Raw genomic sequence first — 20625 nt, 5'->3', positions numbered from 1 at the left:
AGCACACAATGGCAGCTTGGCCGGCCAACATGACAGCCATGGAGCTGGGGTAAGCAAATATGTAGATTCTCTTCTGGTACTTTTCCAGGCACAAACATTCAACCTAACAACCCCCCTTCAATACTACACAAGATTCAAATATATAAAGGATATACCACCATCTATTTTTACAGCTTTGAATTGTTGGAAGCAGAACTGCAATTTGCAACTGAAAACAAATAATTATAGATACAAACTGATGGGAACATAAAAACCTATCTTCCCTTAAACATCTAGGTTATCGCCTTTCCTATTCTCAGCAAAGCTTTCAATTCAAGCTCCACTTAAATAAGCAAGAGGTAAGATACACCTCTTCTTTATGTATCTTATGCAATAAAGATGTTAATGCTCACCATATAACCCATTTGTCTTCCCCTGATGGACACAAGTTCTGATATTCTCCTGTAGAATTCTAATAAAATCAGACTTCATATTCCCCACAATGATGGCAATTTGTCTAGGTGCTCAAAAAGAAAAGAATCCTAAAACCACTGTCTTATCATGTTTAACAATTGGCAGGAGGTTTTTATTTTGATATGCAATATTTAGCTTTTGACAAACATAATATCCAAGAATGTAGGCTTGGTATGAAGGGCTACTCAGGGTCTTTTTGGCAAGCTTGACTATGACTTTTCTGGTGAAAGGGATGCAGCTATTTTTCAAAGGGTTTGCAAAACCTGGTTTTGAAGCCTACTAGGAGTTTTGCATCTTCTAATATTGTATTTTTTTTGTTTTTCTTACTATATGCATAATAAAAAATAGGAAATGCGTGAAATAACTTAAACTTTCGGAATTAGATTGTATTTCAAAGTTTTAGGCTATGCCCACATTAAATTCCATACCCCACTGACAAGGGATAGGACATGAGACAATAAGAAAAAAATAATATCTGGGGCCCAACTATTCCACAGTCTATTCTATTTGAGGGTTAATGCATTCACCACCTTTTTGAGTATTGCTTCAACTTGCAAATCTCTCTCTCACACGCACCTTTATATGTTACAGCTTGAATTCTTAGCAACCCTAGATCAGCTCCAGGGCATGAACGTTTTATTCATTGCCTATATAAACAGTCAGATTCTTTTCAAGTGTTAAAATACAGGCCATGAATCTTCCTCCCTAAAAGCTTTTAAAATTACACTGTTAAAACTTGTTTGTGGAAAACATAAGCTGGCAGGGGGCTTATGTTTATAGGCCCTCTCTCATTTCTGATGATTATTGCCTTGAATGCTTTAAAAAAAAAAACCAAGCAAAAGAATGGTAGAGAAAAGAATCTCAATTTAAATAATTGGAGAACACAAGTTGATCTCTTATGGCCTGGACTGTTCCCTCAAACTTTTAAAACCATATCAATATCTTTGGAGCAAAAGTAATCCACCATGAGAACATAATTAGAATAGCCCATCATTAATGTAGTGTGTAGTTTATGTCTTATTTCAGATCTGCCCAATGACACTCTTAGAGGCTTCAGTTCAGGCCAAATCACATCGCTACCCTCATTTATCAACTATTTCATGGGTAACCTAAGCACAAGTCCTATCCAGTTATTATATTCCTTGCAGTATTTCAATCCTTTAGTGAGCCAAAAAAAAGTCTTCCCGGATGTCTCCCTCAACAGCCCATCATTCTAGCCACTCTCATACCAGCTCTTAATTTCTTTTCCAGTAAAACTACTGTAAAGGATTCATTTAAGGATTTTCTCCTAGTTACTCCTCACCATAATTTTCTATAATCCTCGCCATAATTTCATATAATTGTAAGGAGCATCTCCCTAAAATGCAATAATGGCTTTGTGTGTTTGCAATGTTAACCATCCCTGGAGGGATGCTATCCTTCCTTTTCTCTGAACATGATTTCCCTTCTTTGCAAAAAAGCTACCCTTCACAACCAACTGGAGTGTTAATAGCGAAGTGACACAAGGGAGCCACTCAGCACCGCCCTGATCCAGATTCAAAGGGGGCAAAGCTGATTCAGAGTGTGTGTGTGTGTGTGTGTGTGTGTGTGTGTGGCGGGGGGTATTTAAGTCACTGTTGACAGCTTCTTAAAGAAGTAGCATCTTTTCTGGCCTCAATCACAGAGTTCCTGGACAGCTTCTTAAAGAAGTAGCATCTTTTCTGGCCTCAATCACAGAGTTCCTGGCAGACTCAGGAAATTAAGACATTTAAACTGGTTCTGGCAGTTCACACACACACATACACACACACAGTTTCCTCTTTGAACCCAGGTCATTACAGTGATTTTTACTAGCATATTGTTCTGATCCAAACTCTTTTCCAATAAAACAAACATGAACCAAAGAGAACAGAAACCTTTTAATGAGTCTTACGAATTCCTGGTTAAAAGGCTGTGGCAAATTAACTTACTTTGATAAGCACAAACCTCGCCAAAACTGTGTGAGACTGCCAAGAATCACAGGTAAGAAATATTTCACAACACAAGAGTCTTCAAATACCAACTTAAGATACTGTAATGTCCACGAAGCTGAGTTTCAAAATGTCTTTGCTTCCTGCAAAGAACGTTCGCTTCACAGCTGGCTTTTATCTTTTTGAAGGAGGGGCCATTACCTTGCAGCCTTACTCCCAAGTCTCCCATGATGTTGCAGCTGTTCTTTCCTGCGAGCAATCCTGAGCGCACACGCACTTGGCACAGGCTCCTCGGGAACCTCCTCATTGCTGCTGCCAGCCCCCACAATCTCTGAAGGTAGAAGTCCACTCCCTAATGGTCCTGGCCCCTCATCTGAGTCCTCGCTCTCCTCAGCCGTCCGCACCTGCTGCCAGCTAACCACAACACATCTGTTTGAGATAGAAACTAAATTGTATGTTGCAAAAAAAAATAAATGCTAGTTACCAAAATCTTTCAAGCATATATCAAATATGCTAATGGCCATGCTGCCTTGATGGCAAAACTGGACTACGCTGCAGTTTATTTATTTCGTTAAATTGATTTGCCGCGTATCTCACCGTGGGGCTACTCTAGATGGCCTACAACAAAATGAAATGAAATGCAAACAAAACAGAAGTAAAACAATAAACAAAACTTCAAAATCAATAAATAATGAAAAAGAAAATGAGAATACATCAATATGATAACAAAAGATGGACGGGCAGAGAGCAAAGGGATGGTGGAGGAGGTGGAGTCTGCCATCAACCCAGCAGCCACCTCTAGTATGGAACTCCCCCACTGGATCCTCGAGGCCAATTGACAGAGCCAGGTCTTCTGCCTCTTATGGAAGTACAGAAGGGTTGGGGAAGATCTTACCTTGGAGTGTAGGATGTTCCAAAGGGCATGTGCTGTAGCAGAGAAGGCTCTTCCTCTGGATCATGATAGAGTTGTTTGATCTATGGTATCTGCAATAGGGCTTCTCTGCTGGCATGAGTAGGACAGCCTGTCCTAGTGGGATGAGGCAGTTCATCAGATAGCCTTGGACCTATTCGATTCAGGGCTTTAAAGGTCGCAACAAATACCTTGAACTGCATCCGGAAGCAGACCGGTAGCCAGAGAAGTTCATGCAGCAGAGATGTAATATGGAGCCCCCAAAGACTGCTTTTGCTGCTGGCACTTTGCTGAAACTTCCAAGTGGGTTTCAAGGGTAGCCCCATGAGGAATGCATTGCAGTAGTTCAGACAAGAGATTATCAGGGCTTGAGTAAACTGAGTGCAGGGAGTCATAATCCAGGAAAGATCACAGGTGGTTATATTTATACCCTGTCCACTACAAAAGGCTATTTCCAAGTATTTAATGCAAACCTTTGCATGCTCTTCTGTTGCGTTTGGTTGTTTCAGGTGTTTAAGACAAATTCAGTTGCCCAACTTTTATTAAACAACTAGCAACACAGGCAATCCATGATTTCAGACCAGCTGCTTAGCTAATATAACCATTCAAAGTTATGACAAACCCAGCAAAAGCCACGTATGATTCTGGTTCTGAAGTTATGACAATCACCCATCTCCCACGGTTCCATGACTGCGTTTTGGATGCTGAGCAACCAGCCTGCATTTAGGGCTATTTGCAGCATCCTATAGTCACATAACTGTGATTTGTCATGGTTTTGCTGGAAGCAGGCAGTTACTTACAGTTTCCGGCAAAAAACACCCATACTGAACAGCACCAACTTCACTTAATGAAAAATTCACTACAAGGAAAGGGTGTAAAATCCAGCTGGTCACCTGTGATGACCTGCTTTACAATTGTCATGACTTACAACTGTAATTGCCAAGCTCAATTTTGGTCTTAAATTGAGAACTTCATGTAGTTCTCTCTCTACTAATTTCAAATTGGCCAGTATTCGTTCCCTGATAATGGGAATATTCATCACCTAGTTTCTATTTAAACATTTGCTACGTACACAGATAATCAAGTTTGTGAGGTGAATGAATATTCATTCAATCCATCATACTACTCTTTCTCAGACCATATATAGAAAATAAGTACAAGCACAAGATACGTCATATTCTTAGATTTGTCCTACCTTAAAATAAATTAGATTTGTCCTACCTTCTTGTTTCTGTGCGTCTAACAGTTTTATTTCTCTGGCATGTGAGTTTTATCTTAAAGGATAAATAATTATATTTTATAAAGATTAAGTGGCTGTGTTTCTTTTAAACCATTTGTAAAAGGAGATTATCTCGAACAAGCCTGATACCATATACCCTTATATACTTCTTACCTATAAATTCACTCTTCCCTTTTCTTTACAGCACTAGCCATAGGCTATCCTCACAGAAACTGCTAAGGAAATTACTGACTAGTTTTGATTATCATCTTAAACCAAACAATAACCATGTTTAACAAACCATGACTTAGTGCAGGGGTGTCAAACTCAAGGCCCGTGGGCCACATTTGGCCTACACGGCTGCTCTGGGAATAGCGAAGGACTGCCTCTGTCAGCGAAAACGGAGCTCGGGGGCGTGCACATGGCCCTCCTGAGCTTCATTTTCACTGACAGAGGGCTACAGGAGGCTGTCGCAGCTGAAAACAGACATTGAGCTGGCCACACACCCTGGCAATGCCCCCTGAGGTCAAACACAACCCTAAAGCAGCCCTCAATGGAATAGAGTTTGACACCCCTGACTTAGTGCAATGTGTGAAGCAGTTCACGGTGTAACATATTCTACTCCATGCAGCCTTAATTCTTCATTGTGGCTGATTTTTTTTCTTATTGCACTAAAGCTTCTTGACTTCATCTTGTCATGGGAATCTGCCCATTGTGCTTTATAAATCATTATATGCGGCTTAGCATGCTACGCAAATCCAGTTCCATGAATAAGCACAACAAAAGTTCTAATACATGACATGAATTATGGACAGTGAATTTGCACATGTGAAGAATAGGGCAGTAGAGCGACTCAGATGCCTCAAATTTCACGAATGAACTACGGTTCCACTATTTAGAAATAGCACAGCCACCATCAACTCTGCAAACTTCCAAGACATGTAACCTCTAATTCCAATTAAATTTATGAATTTGACTCTTGGCCACCATGTATCTTCCCGGCAATGATGCCAAAGTGGCTTCCCACTGCTTTATTGGCTTCCCAACCTAGACTGTAGGCTCTGGACCTTCCTGGTATTTTTCAATGCAAATACTAATCAATAAGAACTCTGATTAGGTGTTTTTTTTCTGAAATCACCAATGCTGGCTATGGGCAAAGTTAAAGAATTAAGCTCTGTTCTTGGTGACAATGTTGCTAGATGGCCTGAAGGCACTCCTGAAGTGGAACACTGCATCAATATTTACTTTATAAGGCTGCTTGGGGCGGTGTTTCTCAGCCCATCATATCTCAAATCTCATCACAGTCAAAAGTACAGGGTTCTACCTAGACAGAACCTAAAACTCTGCTTTGCCAAGGTAGGCATATGTAAGCTTACAGGCATTCTTTGACTTATGACTGCTTGCTTAGTGACCATTTGAAAGTTATGCTAGATTTCCCTAGGGGTACTTGCAATGTAGTTCTGAAGCTTTGACAGCTTGGCAACTGGTCCGCATTTACGGCTATTTGCAGTGTCCCGCAGTTATGTTTTACAACATTTTTGCACAAAACTAGCATTTACTTTCATTTTTCAGTAAACCCAGCCATCACAAAAAAAATTCTCACTTTACGACAATGGTGTTTGGTTAATAACTGCAGTGGTCACTTAACTGCTGCAAAAAAGATCGTAAAATCAGGCTGGTTATGGGTTATGATTATGGACCTGTTTTATGACCATCATGACTTAACAACCATAATGGGCAGGCTTCATTGTGTTTGTAAGTCAAGGACTACCTGTACTACATTTACCAGATACAATGAGCTTTAAGAACATAAACAGGGAAGTGAGGGTGTTGACAATAATTTAAACAGCCCTATTTGTAATATAAAAGTGAGTTCTAATTTATTTTTGTTCTTAAATGCAAACCTTTTAGAAAATGTTTCCGTCCTGGACTCCAGAAAACTCATTGCTGATATATTCAATTCTCTTGGCCTAAAACAAAGCAAATTCCCCATATTATTTGAGAAAGGGAGTGAAGACCTAAAATGACTATGTTACAGATTCATGAACATTCTTTAAAAACATTTTCAACTATTTGAAATGGGTGGGGAGGGTCTTCTGGGGAACCATTATGGTGAATTGATATTTCTCTAGAATACGCTGTGGATAAAAATGGCACCCAACTGTAGGATTCGGGCTGCTGAAATCTTTCTGGATTAAAGACAAATCACAAGATTATCCACATGTATTCCATACAAGGTTTCTTTCTCTTTTCTGTAACCAGGTGGCCGGAACTGCATTTTTGTGGTCTGCTTGTGATTAGCTGGGAGTCACAGGATTCCATCATGCTTAGAGCCACTAATGTTGCCCATATGGACTTTATGTTCAACTGAAGCTGATCTCTTAATCACTTTAGATTTAATTTTTCCCCTTTTGGCTGTTTTTCTTAAAAATAAACATTGAGAAACTTCCGACCGGTTTTATTGAAATCACCAGCTGAGACTCCTTTAAACCCTTCTTTTTTTTTTTTTTTTGGAAGTTGAAATACAAGTTGTACATTTTGAAATGTACAGAAAAAAGATGGCTATTTTTTTCTTCTTTTTCCCTTTTTCTACACTTTTATTTTTTAATTGTGTTTCTGTATTATGTAGTCGTATTAGTTCTATTTGTATGATACAATATTTAATAACATTATTGGGAAAAATTATCCTTCCTGCTTCATTATAATTACAAGGTATATTTGTTCAAGAATTGCTTGCTATATGATGAGTTTCCCTATGGTGCATGGAAGCTACCCAGATAGGCCTTGCTATTCTGTCACTATCTAATGGTCAGTATTCAGTAGAGTTATTACATATCCATTCTGCTCCCCTTCCCCATTTTTTTCTCTTACACAATGCCAGAGTGCCCAAAATATTTCATTCTGGGATATTTCCTCATACTTTGGCTCTCCTCACATCCTTTCTCTAATGAACATCTTTCCATCAATGAAAAGGGGGTGCTCAAGTTATGTCCATGTTGGCTTACACTCAAACAATCTGAACGGCTCCATGATGCCTGTTTTTGGAGAGAGAAAAAACTTAAAAGGTGTCATAAACCACAGTACTGAATTAGTATAGCACACACTAAACTTGCGAGTGATGTTCTTTACCACAAACCTTGGTGGAAACAACCACTAGTCCAAAGAAATAACAGGAGTTCCACCAATTTATCCAAACTCAGAGGATTTGTTAAGTTAGACAAAAATGTATTTTGTGTTTATTTTTATTTCGTAATCAAATGCCCTCTTGGCACCCTGTAGTTTAAACAGTCAGCGACAAGCTGGATTTTTGTCCTGGAGATAAGGCAATTCAACAATTGTCACACTTTAGACTTCCCAGGACTGTGTTTCCTGCCTTAAAAGCAGAGACTGATGTCATGACAGCAGGACACAGCAGGGGGTCCAAGCTACACAGCCAAAACTCATGATGATAAATAGAGCTTGGTAGTAATCGCCACTCCAAAGCCATTCATAACATTTCATAAGGAACCGCTGCCTGTGAATGGGAGATAAAACTGCTGCTGCAAAGCCATCAGAAATAATATGAACAAGCACAACGCTGGACGCTGGAACCAATGAGGAAAGTGGGGCATGAAATATCTTCTTGCCAAAGGGAAAAAAGCTGTAGAAGGCAGCTGCTGAAGCGCATGTCCTCCCACTCGTGTAACAGAAGCTTCATGCATCCAGGGATATATCTTGGTTTTGAAGTGTTTTTAAAAAGCTGAGATAAAAGCTAACTGGCTAAGAGATACTGAAGTCCACATTCATCTCTCACTTCAGCCAAGAATTCACTGAGGTGGCCTTAAGACAGCGCCTTGCTTTTCATCCATGTAGGGCAGAAGTGCAGCCTGTGCTGTTTAAGGACACAAAAGCATAATAAAAGCTGTATGGAACATATCGAACTCTTGTTGTAGAGCGTTGGTCCTTTTTACCTGGTTTCAAGCATGTAGTGATTAATCCTATCTCTCTTATCAACTCTGCAGATGATATAATTATTAACAGTAAACCAAACAGAGCCTCCTTTTCTTGCAGCCTTCTACATCAGGGGTCCCCAGCTACCTGTCTGTGGATCAGCACTGGTCCTTGGCATGCCAAAAACTGGGCTATGCAAACAAGTGAAGCCCCATTCATGGGATGCAGCAGCAAGCAAAACCAGGCCCCCTCTGGTCTATGGAAAAACTGGTCCCTGGTGCCCAAAAGGTTGGGAGCAAAGGTGGTATTCAGCAGGTTCTGACCAGTTCTGGAGAACCGCTAGTGGAAATTTTGAGTAGTTCAAAGAACCAGCAAATACCACCTCTGACTGGAGATTTTACAGGATCCTTCCCCTGCCACACCCACAGAACCGGTAGTAAAAAAAAATTTGAATCCCACCACTGGGAAGGCCACTGTTCTAGATAACAGTCTGGAACTGACTTGTCACTGCAGAGCCCTAAGCAGTTCCCATTATCATTCTAGGGATCTAGAAGCTTTACTTGTCAATTCATTATTTATGTTTGGAATTGATACTGTGTTTCCTTTTCCTTGCACTTAAGTATTTGTGGGAGGAACCGATATCATCCTACTGTTCTTGCATCCTCTTGCAAATAGCCTGGTGAGAAGGAGGCTGGTATTCAGAATGAGAAAAGAGAGCTGAAGGGGGAAAAATAGGAGCACTTCAATGTTTGTGAAAGGGGAACTGGAATTCTGAGAATTCAAATCCAATTTTTATGAGCTTCTGTGAGGTCAGCATCATAAAAGAAAGCTAGAAAGGGAACTAGAAATCAAACCACACGCCTGATTCATACACAACACTAACAAAGTGTGCCACTTAAGAACAAATGTTTTGTATATTCTTTGTGCCTCTTGTTGTGGTCAAAAAGACTCAGAAGCATAATTTGTGAACGTAGGTTGTAATAATACAGTTTAATAAGACAGCTAATATCTACAGCTCTCATAGATCATTTTATTTGAAACATGAATGTAAAGAACAAAGAACAAGAAAAAAGAATTGTATGATTTTCTATCAGCAGATGTTTTCTATTAGCCAAGAGAACCTAGTGACCATAGATAGCTTTCTCAATCGTTTTCTTAATTCACAAGCAAACATATTGGTCGTTACCTTGTTTTAGCACAAATTATTTTTAACTACTTTACTTTTGAAAGAAGCACACAATATTTTTTAAAACATTAAAACAATATAATAATCCTATAGCAGCAACATAGCATTTACAAACTTATAAAGAGCAACAGGCAATTATTCTGACTAAATTTCATGATTACATTGCTTCTCAGGTACATTTTACACAGTACAATGACTAACTAGAATTCCCAAACAAATACTTCTATAAGCAAGCATATCTTCAACCCAAACATCTGTTCTTCACATGTGAGATTGGGAGTCCATTAAAGGATTCACAATGAAAAGCTTTTTTCCCCACTCACTTTCTGAGGCACAGCAGAATCCCATTATACCCTAAGCAAGTCAAGTATGTTTGGGTAGGAGAGTTTCTGACATTTACCTTTTTACGTAAATAGTTATTGCTTATTTTCTCTACTTTTAAACAAGTTCATCCCACACTCTGCTCCTGCTCAAGTGAGGATCAAGTGGAAACACTCACTGAAGCCTATAATTCTCTTCACTTAGATTGCTAAGTAGTTTTGTTGGGATAGCAATAGCAATAACACTTTAACCTATATACCCCTTCACAGTGCTTTGCAGCCCTCTCTAAGCGATTTACAGAGTCAGCGTATTGCCCCCAACAATCTGGGTCATCTTTTACCAACCTTAGAAGGATGGAAAGCTGAATCAACCTTGAGCCAGTGAGACTTGAAGTGCCGAACTCCTGGCAGTCAGCAGTTAGTAGAATTAGCCTGCAATACCGCATTCTAACCACTGCGCCATCACAGGTCTTAACTGGACAATATTATTTTTCTGGCTGGCTTCCGAATCAAAAGTTGGCCTTAGAACATTTTTTTCATAATTCAGTTCTTTAGAGCAATTTCCTTCCTCATTTCTCCCTTGTTTATCAGCAAAGCCAAAACCAAAGACATTTGCCTAATTATGACTTAAGTGATATAAGCTATGGTGCAAGGGAGCTTGGTTCTTCTAACTGCTTGTATTATATAATGTAAAACCATAGATGAGGCCAGGAAAGTTGTTGTCCCAGAGAAAAACCTCACAATGTGCAAACTAAAATTTCTTGAAATCAGTATAAGTACCATGGCCAATATTTATATTTGAGATAATAATTAGCTTACAGTTGTGTGATAGGAAAATAAAACTTTAATAAGGAGAGGGTGTGTGCAAATATTTATATGCGCTTATATCTATATCTTGCACACTCAAGGCTATTCCACAATTTGCTCAGTAAGAAGCCAGAAAAGAAGCAGATAATATGGGAACACTGCAAGTGATAAAGTACATTCAGCCTGCAGACCAAAAGGTCTCCTTGGCACAAACCCATCCATCCATCCTTCATTTCGGTGTCATGGTGGTTAACACAGCAAAGCAGAACCCAAAAGGCTGTGAGTTCTAGATCTGCCTTAGGCACGAAGCCAGTTGGGTAACCTTGAGCCAATCCCTCTCTCTCAGATATAGGAAGTGGGCAATAGCAAACCAGACCACTTCCAAAATTTGGCCAAGAAAACATCAAGAACTTGCCCAGGTAATCACTAAGAGTTGATACTGACTCAAAAAACACTGTCATTACATTAGTTGCCTTTTATTCACAATACCTTTCTCCTCTGGAGTCTTCGGAGGTGCTCAATTAGAATTTTTATCAACCTAATATCCATGTTGGCCTGAAGCAATCATTTAATCTATCAGGTGGGCTCCAGGCTGGAAATGGCTTATGTTCTCCATGTTCAAAATTTGCAATTAATTTAAGGTGATTTGGGTACTTGATGCAAATCTAATACCAGTAAAGAGAGAAAGGAATTCTAAAAGCAAGATTTAATAATAAATTTTCCCAAATGCCCTTTAACAAAAACCTTCCCCCCAGCAATTTAGCAACATTGTTGCCGTTTTCTCCAACAGAAAACAACTCAAAAGCTATTAGGTGCAGGTGTTACTCATTAAAAACAATAGAGGTGTGCAGAACATTAAACATTCCATCAGAGACCAGATTTCTGTGCCTAGAAGAGTTTCTATGCACCACCACAGGTAGGAGAAGCAAACTCACTTTTTTTTTTTTTTTTTAAACAGTGGACTTCAGCTAAAAATGTGCATCTATACATTGTCCCACAAAGGAAAGCCTATATATCATCTTGGTTTTCTTCCAAGCAACTCAAAGTAGCATACGTATATAGCAAGTTTCAAGACCAAAAGTGTACAAATTCAGATACATTCTATAAACTCTCCCATTTCTTTTTGGTAATGCTTCTTTCATATCACACAGGAAATTCCCATGGGCAAGAACGTACTTGCCACATACAGAAACCTTACACCGGGCAGCTTTATAGTCTACAGAAAAAGGATCCAAGGCAGGGGACATTCATGAGGTCCCTGGTAAGTTAGTTGAGTGTACGTTTGCATTGCAAAGAGAATGAGCAGCCAAGCATTAGACATAAACACTGCTGAGACCCATATATAACAACTCTACTGATGATGCTGAATGGTATAATTCCTCCAGTATCTAAATGCATGCAACTCAATTTTCATTTGTATTTTCAACTACAGATTGTAGTAATAGTACAGCTTATATTTTTTGCCCTGTTAAAAATTTCTTATACATTAAATCCTAAAGCAGGGATGTCAAACTCAAGGCCCACGGGCCAAATCTGATCTGGCTTGTGGGGCTGGCCTGGAAAATAGCCTCTGGCAGCCAAAATGGGGTTCCCAGTTTTTGGCATGGGCGGCCTCCTGCAGCATCCTGCCAACCAAAACGAGCCACGGGGGGCTCATGCACCCCCCGCCCTGTTTTGGTTGGCAGAGTGCTGCAGGTATCCATCTAGTCTCTCCTGCCCACCCCCTCCATGGAGAACTACAATGCTGATTCGGCCCTTGAAGAAAATCCAAGGCACCCCTGCCCTAAAGCACAAAGCGAGGTTAGCTTTGTTGTCCAGGACTGATGTTTGTTTGTTTTGAAGGAATATACCGACTCTGAGAGTGTCACTCTGAAATAAGATGTGGGATTGGATTGCAATCTGACATTTAATTTTATGCTGGAAAGGGGATGGATGAAATGGTAAACACCAAATTAAATGCTTGGATGACAATCACAATTTGAAGGTAATAAAGATATATCACCGAAATATCTACCAGGAAACTTGCATAACCACTGCAAGGGCCACAGAAGGGACTTTTACACTCTGCAATCTTATAGTCATTTATCTGCAAACAATTGAGCTGTATTTAATAGGACTTTCTACTAAGGCATGCATACATTTCTTCTGTTATATATTTTCCTCATTGTTGCCTTAGTGATATTAACAACGTTAGACTTCTATATTTTTCCAACTGCAATATTTTAGTCCTATGTCTATGTTATATGTTACTGACTTCAAAATGTTTTAGTATTTGACACATTTCAGTGGTTCAGCTTCGGTGGCTGAAATATAAATATCAAAACACAGTTTTGTTAATCAAATTTATGTAGCTGTCCATCTTACCAAAGGCAGCTCCAGATGGCGCACAACATAGTACATAGCTGTGCTAAGTTGTGCTGAGACAATCAACTGTGATTCCTCACTAAGATATATATACTCAGTGCTATAGGGCAGAGATACTCAAACTTTTTCAGGCAGTGGAACCATTAGTTAATGTATCGATGTGTTCTCAAAACCTGACTGAAAGGCACAGCTCTTAGTGATAGAAAACTGGCTGATAAAATTCTGTGGAACAGTTTGAAATACCCTACTCAAGATGGTAACATCCTGGCCAAGTAATAAACATTTTTTTTTTTCAGAAAAGGAAATAAAACTGACCAATAATCTCATTTTTCTAACCTACTGTTTAAGTGGCATGTTGGTAATACAGGTAGTCTTCTACATACGACCACAATTGAGCCTAAATTTTCTGTGACTAAGTGAAACATTTGTTAAGTGCATTTGCCCCATTTTATGACCTTTCTTGCCACAGTTGTTAAGTGAATCACGGCAGTTGTTAAGTTAGTAACACGGTTCTTAAGCGAATCTCCTTTCTCCATTGACTTTGCTTGTCCGAAGGTCGCAAAAGGTGATTGCATGACCCTGGGATACTGCAATCATCACAACTATGAATCAGTTGCCAAGCATTTGAATTTTGATCATGTGACGACGAGAACTCTGCAACGGTCGTAAGTGTGAAAAATGGCCCTAAGTCACGGTCACTAATTGAACTTTTGTAAGTCGAGGACTACCTGTACTAGGCTATTAAAGAATTAATATTCAAATTCCTTTTTGACATAATACAGAGAAGAAATACCTTGGACTCTTACAATGTAAGGGGGTGGGTGGGGGGTAAATGAAATGGCCCAAGTCATACCACATGATGTCCTGTAACATATGTACACCACCAGAGGTTTGCTACAGTCAGTGATAACGGATCAATTATAATACCGATTATAATACATTGCATCTAAAGATCAAAACACACTAAAGATCAAGCTCACATGGTGGATATCCTGGAATAGAAACATTTGGTTTAAGGAAGGCGATAACAGGAAGAGCAACAACGATGTAGCATATATTCTAGCTGCAGATGCATACAGGTTGTCCTTGACTTATGGCCACAATTGAGCCCAAAATTTCTGTCACTAAGTGAAGCATCTGTCCCATTTTACGACCTTTCTCCTGCCACATTTATTATGTGAATCATTGCAGTTGTTAAGTTAGTAACATGGCTGTTAAATGAACCTTGCTTCCCCGTTGACTTTGCTTGTCCGAAGGTCTCAAAAAGGGGATCACATGGCCTTGGGACACAGCAATAGGTCATAACTATGAACCATTTTCCAAGCATCTGAATTTTGATCGGGGGTGTGCTGCAATGGTCATAGAGGTGTGAAAAATGGTCATAAGTCACTTTTTTCAGTTACCGTTGTAACTTTGAACAGTCACTAAATGAACTGTTGTAAGTCGAGGACTATCTGTGTTAAAACCTTCAAAATCCTCATATCATTGGGGAAAATGTTGGCAAGAAATGGTTGTTTGGTGGCTAAAACTTTAAGCAAACAAATGGGGATAACTTAGTTTTCAAATCATGTTTATGGCACCCAAACCACAATACACACAATGTAAGATAGCTGTAGCTCCAGAGGTGATATTCAGCCGGTTCTGACCAGTTCTGGAGAATCGGTAGCGGAAATTTTGAGTAGTTCGGAGAACCGGCAAATACCACCTCTGACTGGCCCAGCCCCCATCTATTCTCTGCCTCCCAAATCCCAGCTGATTGGCTGGGTCTTCTTTTGTTGCCCCGCACAGGAGAATGGAGCTGGAAAGCAGGTTGGTGGGGTGTGGAGGGAATGGGGATTTTACAGTAATCTTCCCCCTGAAGTGGAGTGGGAATGGAGTTTTTACAGTATCCTTCCCCTGCTATGCCCACCAAGCCACGCCATGCCCACTAAGCCACGCCCACAGAACCGCTAGTAAAAAAAATTGAATAGCTTGTATAGCTCATTTGCAACATAGTTCATTGTGCATTGTCAATATGACTCTGTTGCTATACATCATCCTAATTTTACCATTTCTGGGAGTTGGATATGTATGCTTTTATTACAGCATGTCCTATCTACATTATAAACAAATGCTAAAAATTGTGGTTTGCAGCAGACAAATCTCTTAACCTCCTGCTGCCAGGACTAAAATAGTTCTTGCCATAGGTGGAAATGACTAGGCTATTGTTTATATCCTCGTCTTGTATCTCTGCCAAACAGGTTTGTGTCAAAGTGCCTCCTAGAAAAGGGTCAAGGAGATTTGCAGTCATCTTGGCCCCATAAAACATGCAGCATATTTTGTGGATGTTGCCCAAACCTGTGTGTTTCACCAAAATATAAAATACAACATAAACATCTTGCTGAAGGTATTATTCACAGGTTTCTGTACAGGTAGTCCTCAATTTATGACCACAATCAAGCTCAAAATTTCTATTGTTAAGAGAAAAACATTTGTTAAGTGAGTTTTGCCCTGTTTTACAACCTTTCTTGCTACAGTTGTTAAGTGAATCACTGCAATTGATAAGTTAGCAACCCAGTTGTTAAGTTAATCTGGCTTCCCCATTGACTTTGCTTGTCCAAATGTTGTAAAAGAGGTGATCACATGATCTTGGGATATTGCAATGGTCATAAGTATGAATCAGTTGCTAAGTACCTGAATTTCAATCACATGATTGGGTTGTAACTGTGAAAAATGCTCATCAGTCATTCTTTTCAGTGCCATTGTAACTTTGAACAGTCACGAAATGAACTCAAGATGGAGCTTTTCTTCAACTCAATAGTTCCAGTTGTTCCATATTTCTCACTTTGGTGGTAGGGAGAGGGGAGAGAAAGAGGGAAGTAACAAGAGGAAGATACAGTGCTGCCAAGCCACTGAAGAGCCAGGATTTTAAAGTTTTCTTCTATGAGGCTTTTTCAATTTCCCATTCTAAGAAAAACTAGGACAGCCAGTCTAAAAACAGCTATTCTATGCCTGATGCCTATCCAAGCATCATGTACCCAAGTCACTATGTCCAGAAGCTCTCTGAGAAATGCAAGTTGCAACCTAAATACAATTGCATTGTGAAAACACTGAATAGCCATTGACAATATGACCTAATACCGTTTCATCTGTATTTCAGGGTCAAAATCCATTTTGTCTCACTTGGGTTGTGCACACACAATATAGTACTGATTGTTCATTTAATTGTGTGTTGTTGCCTTCAAATTCAGTGTTTGTCTCCTGGCAGCTGCCACAACTACAAAGTGTACAGTCTTTGCAGTTTGCTTGGCAAGGTTTTTCAGAAGTGGTTTGCCCTTGCCTCCTTTCTAGGGCTGGGAGACAGTGACTGGCCCAAGGTCACCCAGCTGGCTCCGTGCCCAAGGCGGGACTGGAACTCAAGTCTCCTGGCCTTAATCACTGCACCAAACTGGATCTTACATTTATCACTACTCACCAAATTAGCCCAGATTCATACAGTATACTGAGCCACCCATAAAACGTTCCATACCACAAGACACAAACTAATGACCTGCCTTTTAGCTTAGCAAACTCGGCCTTGCCGTTTCCAGCCATGTTCTTTATATTTTTTTTGTGCTTTTCAAGGTTGGGCTCACAGCTGTGTGGCAGCTGCGGATTATATACAGATTGCAGGTGCAAGGAATATTGAAGCAGTCTAAACTATTTTGAAATAGTCCATCTTTGTCATGCTCTGCCATAAACCGGCAAAGGCATTTATGGAAGAGTTGCTCTTTCTGGCTCTACAACCCTCCCTCCCCCTCCCCCACCCCATTTCCACAAAACTGAATTAGCAACAGCTACATCCTCTCCACGGATGTTCATTTTAAACCTTCATCATCATCCCCTTACATTAGAAAAATAAGAGGAGGGGGGGGAAACTGTGAGTCACTTCCCATTTCCAGAATGCAAGAGATGGTTTTCTTTTCGTGGAGAAGCACTAATTTAGAGCAAATCCATTTCCTAATCTTTCAGAAGCGTTTTCTTTTTAAGTCTCCCCCCGTTCCGCCAACAATTCAAGAAAAAAAGGTAAGGGCAGGCCGGCAGCAAGCGAACGAGCGAGCTAGTGAATGAACGAAGGCTGAAGGTTACCGGATTTATGAATGTCAGGATCATGTGACAACAACGGGAACCTGTCTTATTCACAAAAAAAAAAAAAAAGGGCAGAAAAAGAATCCAACCATATGCAGCCGTAGGGAGCAGAAACGGCTTCGCCCGAGTCAGACGGCGAGAGGCACTTATAGCCCTTGCGGGCGAGCTGGGTCACCTTTAAAACCACCAGTAGCCCAGGGAGCCGCACCCCGCCACCCAGGCAATTTTAAAAACACGCCGTGCCTCAAAGGAGAGGCGCGGTAACAGGGAGCTTAAGTGTAATCTGGAAGCACGCTGAGAGGGATTTGCTTGGAAGTTAGCTAACTTTCGCGGGTGAGTAGACGGTCGTTAATGGTTTCTGCCGCCGTCTCCTTGGCCGCCCACCTCCATTTCTTCAGTTTAGACTCTCACACAACAAGCCGCGGTGCCGACGGGCTGCAAGGCTAACAATGCGCTGGAAGCAGCGAGGCGGCCGTGGCTAAAATTCTATTCCACCCCCCCCCTCCACAGGCCAGCTTCAGTCAGCCAAGGCCCAGCCAGGCAAGCATAGTGGCGATCCGCTCTCTCCCCTCCCCCCCCCGTCACCGGGCGGGGAGGGTGGTGGTGGAGGGAGGTGGAGGAGAAAAGAGACCCGAAGCCTCCCTCCCCCCCCCAATCTGGCAGCCCGAAGCCGCCTTGCAACAGCGATCAAACCTTTCCCTCCCTCTTCTGCCCTCACCCCCAACTCCTCGAGATAGCTCGCTCTCTCTCCCACGGTCCGAGTAGACTCCTGGCCTCGAATGGTGGTTTTTTTTTTTTTTATGAATGGAAATGTGGTATGCAAATGAGAGCAAGTCAAGAAAAAAACAGAAAGAAATGGCGGATGTGAATGCTGCAAAAAAAAAAAAAGAACGAGGCAGGGGAGAAGTGAAGGGGGGAACAGAGAAAGGGGGGGCTGGCATCAATAGTGACCCTCCAGCTTACAGAGCGAGCAGCATGAAGAGGAGGAACGCAGAGAAGAAAGGGGGAGGGGGGAAGCCCGTCTTGGACGGATCCCGAAAAAAAGTCCATCAATACTTCTCTACGCCTCCCCCCAGGCCCCCTCTTTTGCCAGAAAGGAGCTTGGTTAACATTCCCTCTTCCAAACCCAGCAGGGCTTGCAGAACTGGGGCGCTGTGCACCCTGCGCCAACCTTTCCAGCAACGCCGAGAAGTGTGGGGCGCTGGGAAGCCGAGGGCTCCCGGGCGAGGCGACCCAGACGTGGGATAACCGCAAAGCTTGCACTTCTTTTTGCGCTCGCCCGGGCACCGGGGTGGGGTGGGGGCAAGACGGGCCATAGGGGGAAAAGCTCGCCACGACCACACCGAGCGCCTCCCCTCGCCAGATGTTTACAAGCATGCTGCTCTCCCCTCCCCTCCCTCCCTCCCTCCCCCTCAGCTCGTTGGACACTTACTCGTCTGGATGGGTTTCCTCGGTCATTTTCTCCTTCTCAAAAACTCATCCTCCGCCGCGGGCAGCCGGGCTGCACCTCTTCATTTTTATCTTCTTTTTTTTTTCCCCTTTTCCCTCCCTCAGCTTCACATCGAGGGCAAAGAGAGAGAGAGAAAGAGGCGACCGAGTTCGAAGGATGCGGGGAAAAGAGACCGCCTCAGCTTCGCTGAAAAGCAAGCGGGCGGGCGGGCGGAGTGGGGGGGCGAAGAGAGAAGGGGGCAGGGATGGGGAGGGAAAAGGAAGGAAGCCAGGCAGCTTGCTAAGGCCTCGTTGGCTGCCAAGCGGAGGGCTGCCAGAGAGACGAGACCTGCGACGGAAGGGCGCTCAGCGCGCGGGAAGGCAGCGGGGCGCCGCGTCGGCCAACGCGCCCGGATGGTGCTGCAGCCGGCGGCCCCGTCCGAGCCCCCATCTCTGCCTCTTTTTTTTACTCCATGTTGGATTCTTAGCGCCACCGCCAACAGGAGGAGGAAGCTGGGCGGAAGCGATGACGTTATCCGAGCAGCCCAGCTGCTTTCGGGGAGGGAGAAAGGCAGGCAGGCAAGGCAAGGCAAGACGCCAGCTAGCTTCCCTCCCTCAAGATGGTCGGGAGCGAGGAGCCACCGTCCAGGCGCAGAAGGAAGCGGAGGCCACTCCGCCCCGGGGCTTTGCAAAACAACAACAACCCTCACGAATCGCCGCTGGGATCTCTTGCGCCAGGGATGCCTCCCGGAATCGTTCGGCTCCTTCTGCAGCCCTTCATCCGTGCAGCCGGCGGCCCCCGTACTCTTGGCGGGGCGGCGCGGGGCGGGAGCAAAGCTTCAAGGGCCGCCTTTGCTGCAGGGGTCCGTGGGACCCGCGCGACGGGCGGCCCGGAGTCCAAGAAAGCGCTTTTGAGTGCGTGCAGAAGGGGTGTGTTTTGAATGCGTGTTTTGAATGGCAGAAGACGCGTTCCACGTGGCTCTCCAGCAGAAGTCGAGCAAACATTAGGCGCTCGGTAACACCTTCCTTCCCTTCATCAGAAAACATGCCCATACTGACACGCTCTTTAACCTACGTTGCGAGAGAAGCAGAATGACTTCACTCAAGTTTAAAATCGGACTCCGAAGACCAGAGCAATCTAATGCAAGGATATAGTTTCCTTCACGCTTGCCAATACTTCAACTGTCCTTTCCTTTCCCTCTCCTCTCCTCGTAAGGCGAGCCCATTGATCTAGGGTGCTGTATTTCAGTAGCAATGATAAAATGGAAAAGTAATCTTCACTATGATGCCGTAGGTTTAGAGAAAATACTGTCTGATCAGAAAACAAGAGTACATTTCCTCACCTGGGTTTTCCCCAAATTGCTGGACCATCTCCCGTCTCTCACAATCCCAAGTCAACAGGCTAAAAAATTGGCGGTGGGATATGTGTGTGTGTGTGTGTGTTAAGGATGTCATGTTGGAGAAAGCAGCACTGGCAGCTCACTAGGACTGTTTATTAGTTTGATGGATGCTCCTTGGGAAATTCCAGACATAAAATATTTACTTTCAAACTCAAGCAAAACTGTTGCTTTAATACTCTTCGTATGCGCCTATAGACTATCCTCAATAAAGGCTTTATTCTTCAAGCCAGGATTAATACTCATTAATACCGGTATTGGCAATAAAACATGCACGTTGTGGAAATCTGCATGAATGGTTGGTTGATACAATGTCTGAAACCTGAAGAACAGATTTTCCAACTTCAAATTGCTTTCTACAAAGTAAAAAAAACTGTAAAGAAAACATAGATCAGTGTAACTTTTTTCTCCACACGTGTTCAGTTTCACATTTCTTCTGGTGAGTTTATTTTGAAAAGAAGGAGGATTTATGAGGATAATGAGAAGCAAATCAAGAGTATTTAACATCAATGAACTTGTGATTAAAAAAACAAGCAAACCTTGGAAGGAGTTAAT

At 42.2% G+C, this 20625-nt stretch overlaps 1 protein-coding gene across 4 annotated transcripts in view; it reads right to left on the bottom strand.

Moving 5' to 3' along the window:
* Nucleotides 1-19590, bottom strand: part of SPRED2 (sprouty related EVH1 domain containing 2) — a 93981-nt gene extending 74391 nt beyond the window's left edge. The window contains exon 1 of one of the 4 annotated variants that reach the window (XM_026668456.2): nucleotides 18678-19590. In XM_026668456.2, coding sequence (XP_026524241.1) covers nucleotides 18678-18703 — 26 coding nt within the window. In that variant the 5' untranslated portion in view covers nucleotides 18704-19590. The remainder of the gene's footprint in view (nucleotides 1-18677) is intronic. The other 3 variants (XM_087949035.1, XM_087949044.1, XM_087949041.1) reach the window with 3 other exon arrangements.
* Nucleotides 19591-20625: the final 1035 nt, after the last annotated feature.

Source organism: Notechis scutatus, chromosome 1 (genome assembly GCF_049901735.1).
Source record: "Notechis scutatus isolate UNSWTSFEM ecotype Mainland chromosome 1, rNotScu1.2, whole genome shotgun sequence".
Classification (NCBI taxonomy): domain Eukaryota; kingdom Metazoa; phylum Chordata; class Lepidosauria; order Squamata; family Elapidae; genus Notechis; species Notechis scutatus.
This window is presented reverse-complemented; position numbering and strand designations above follow the sequence as displayed.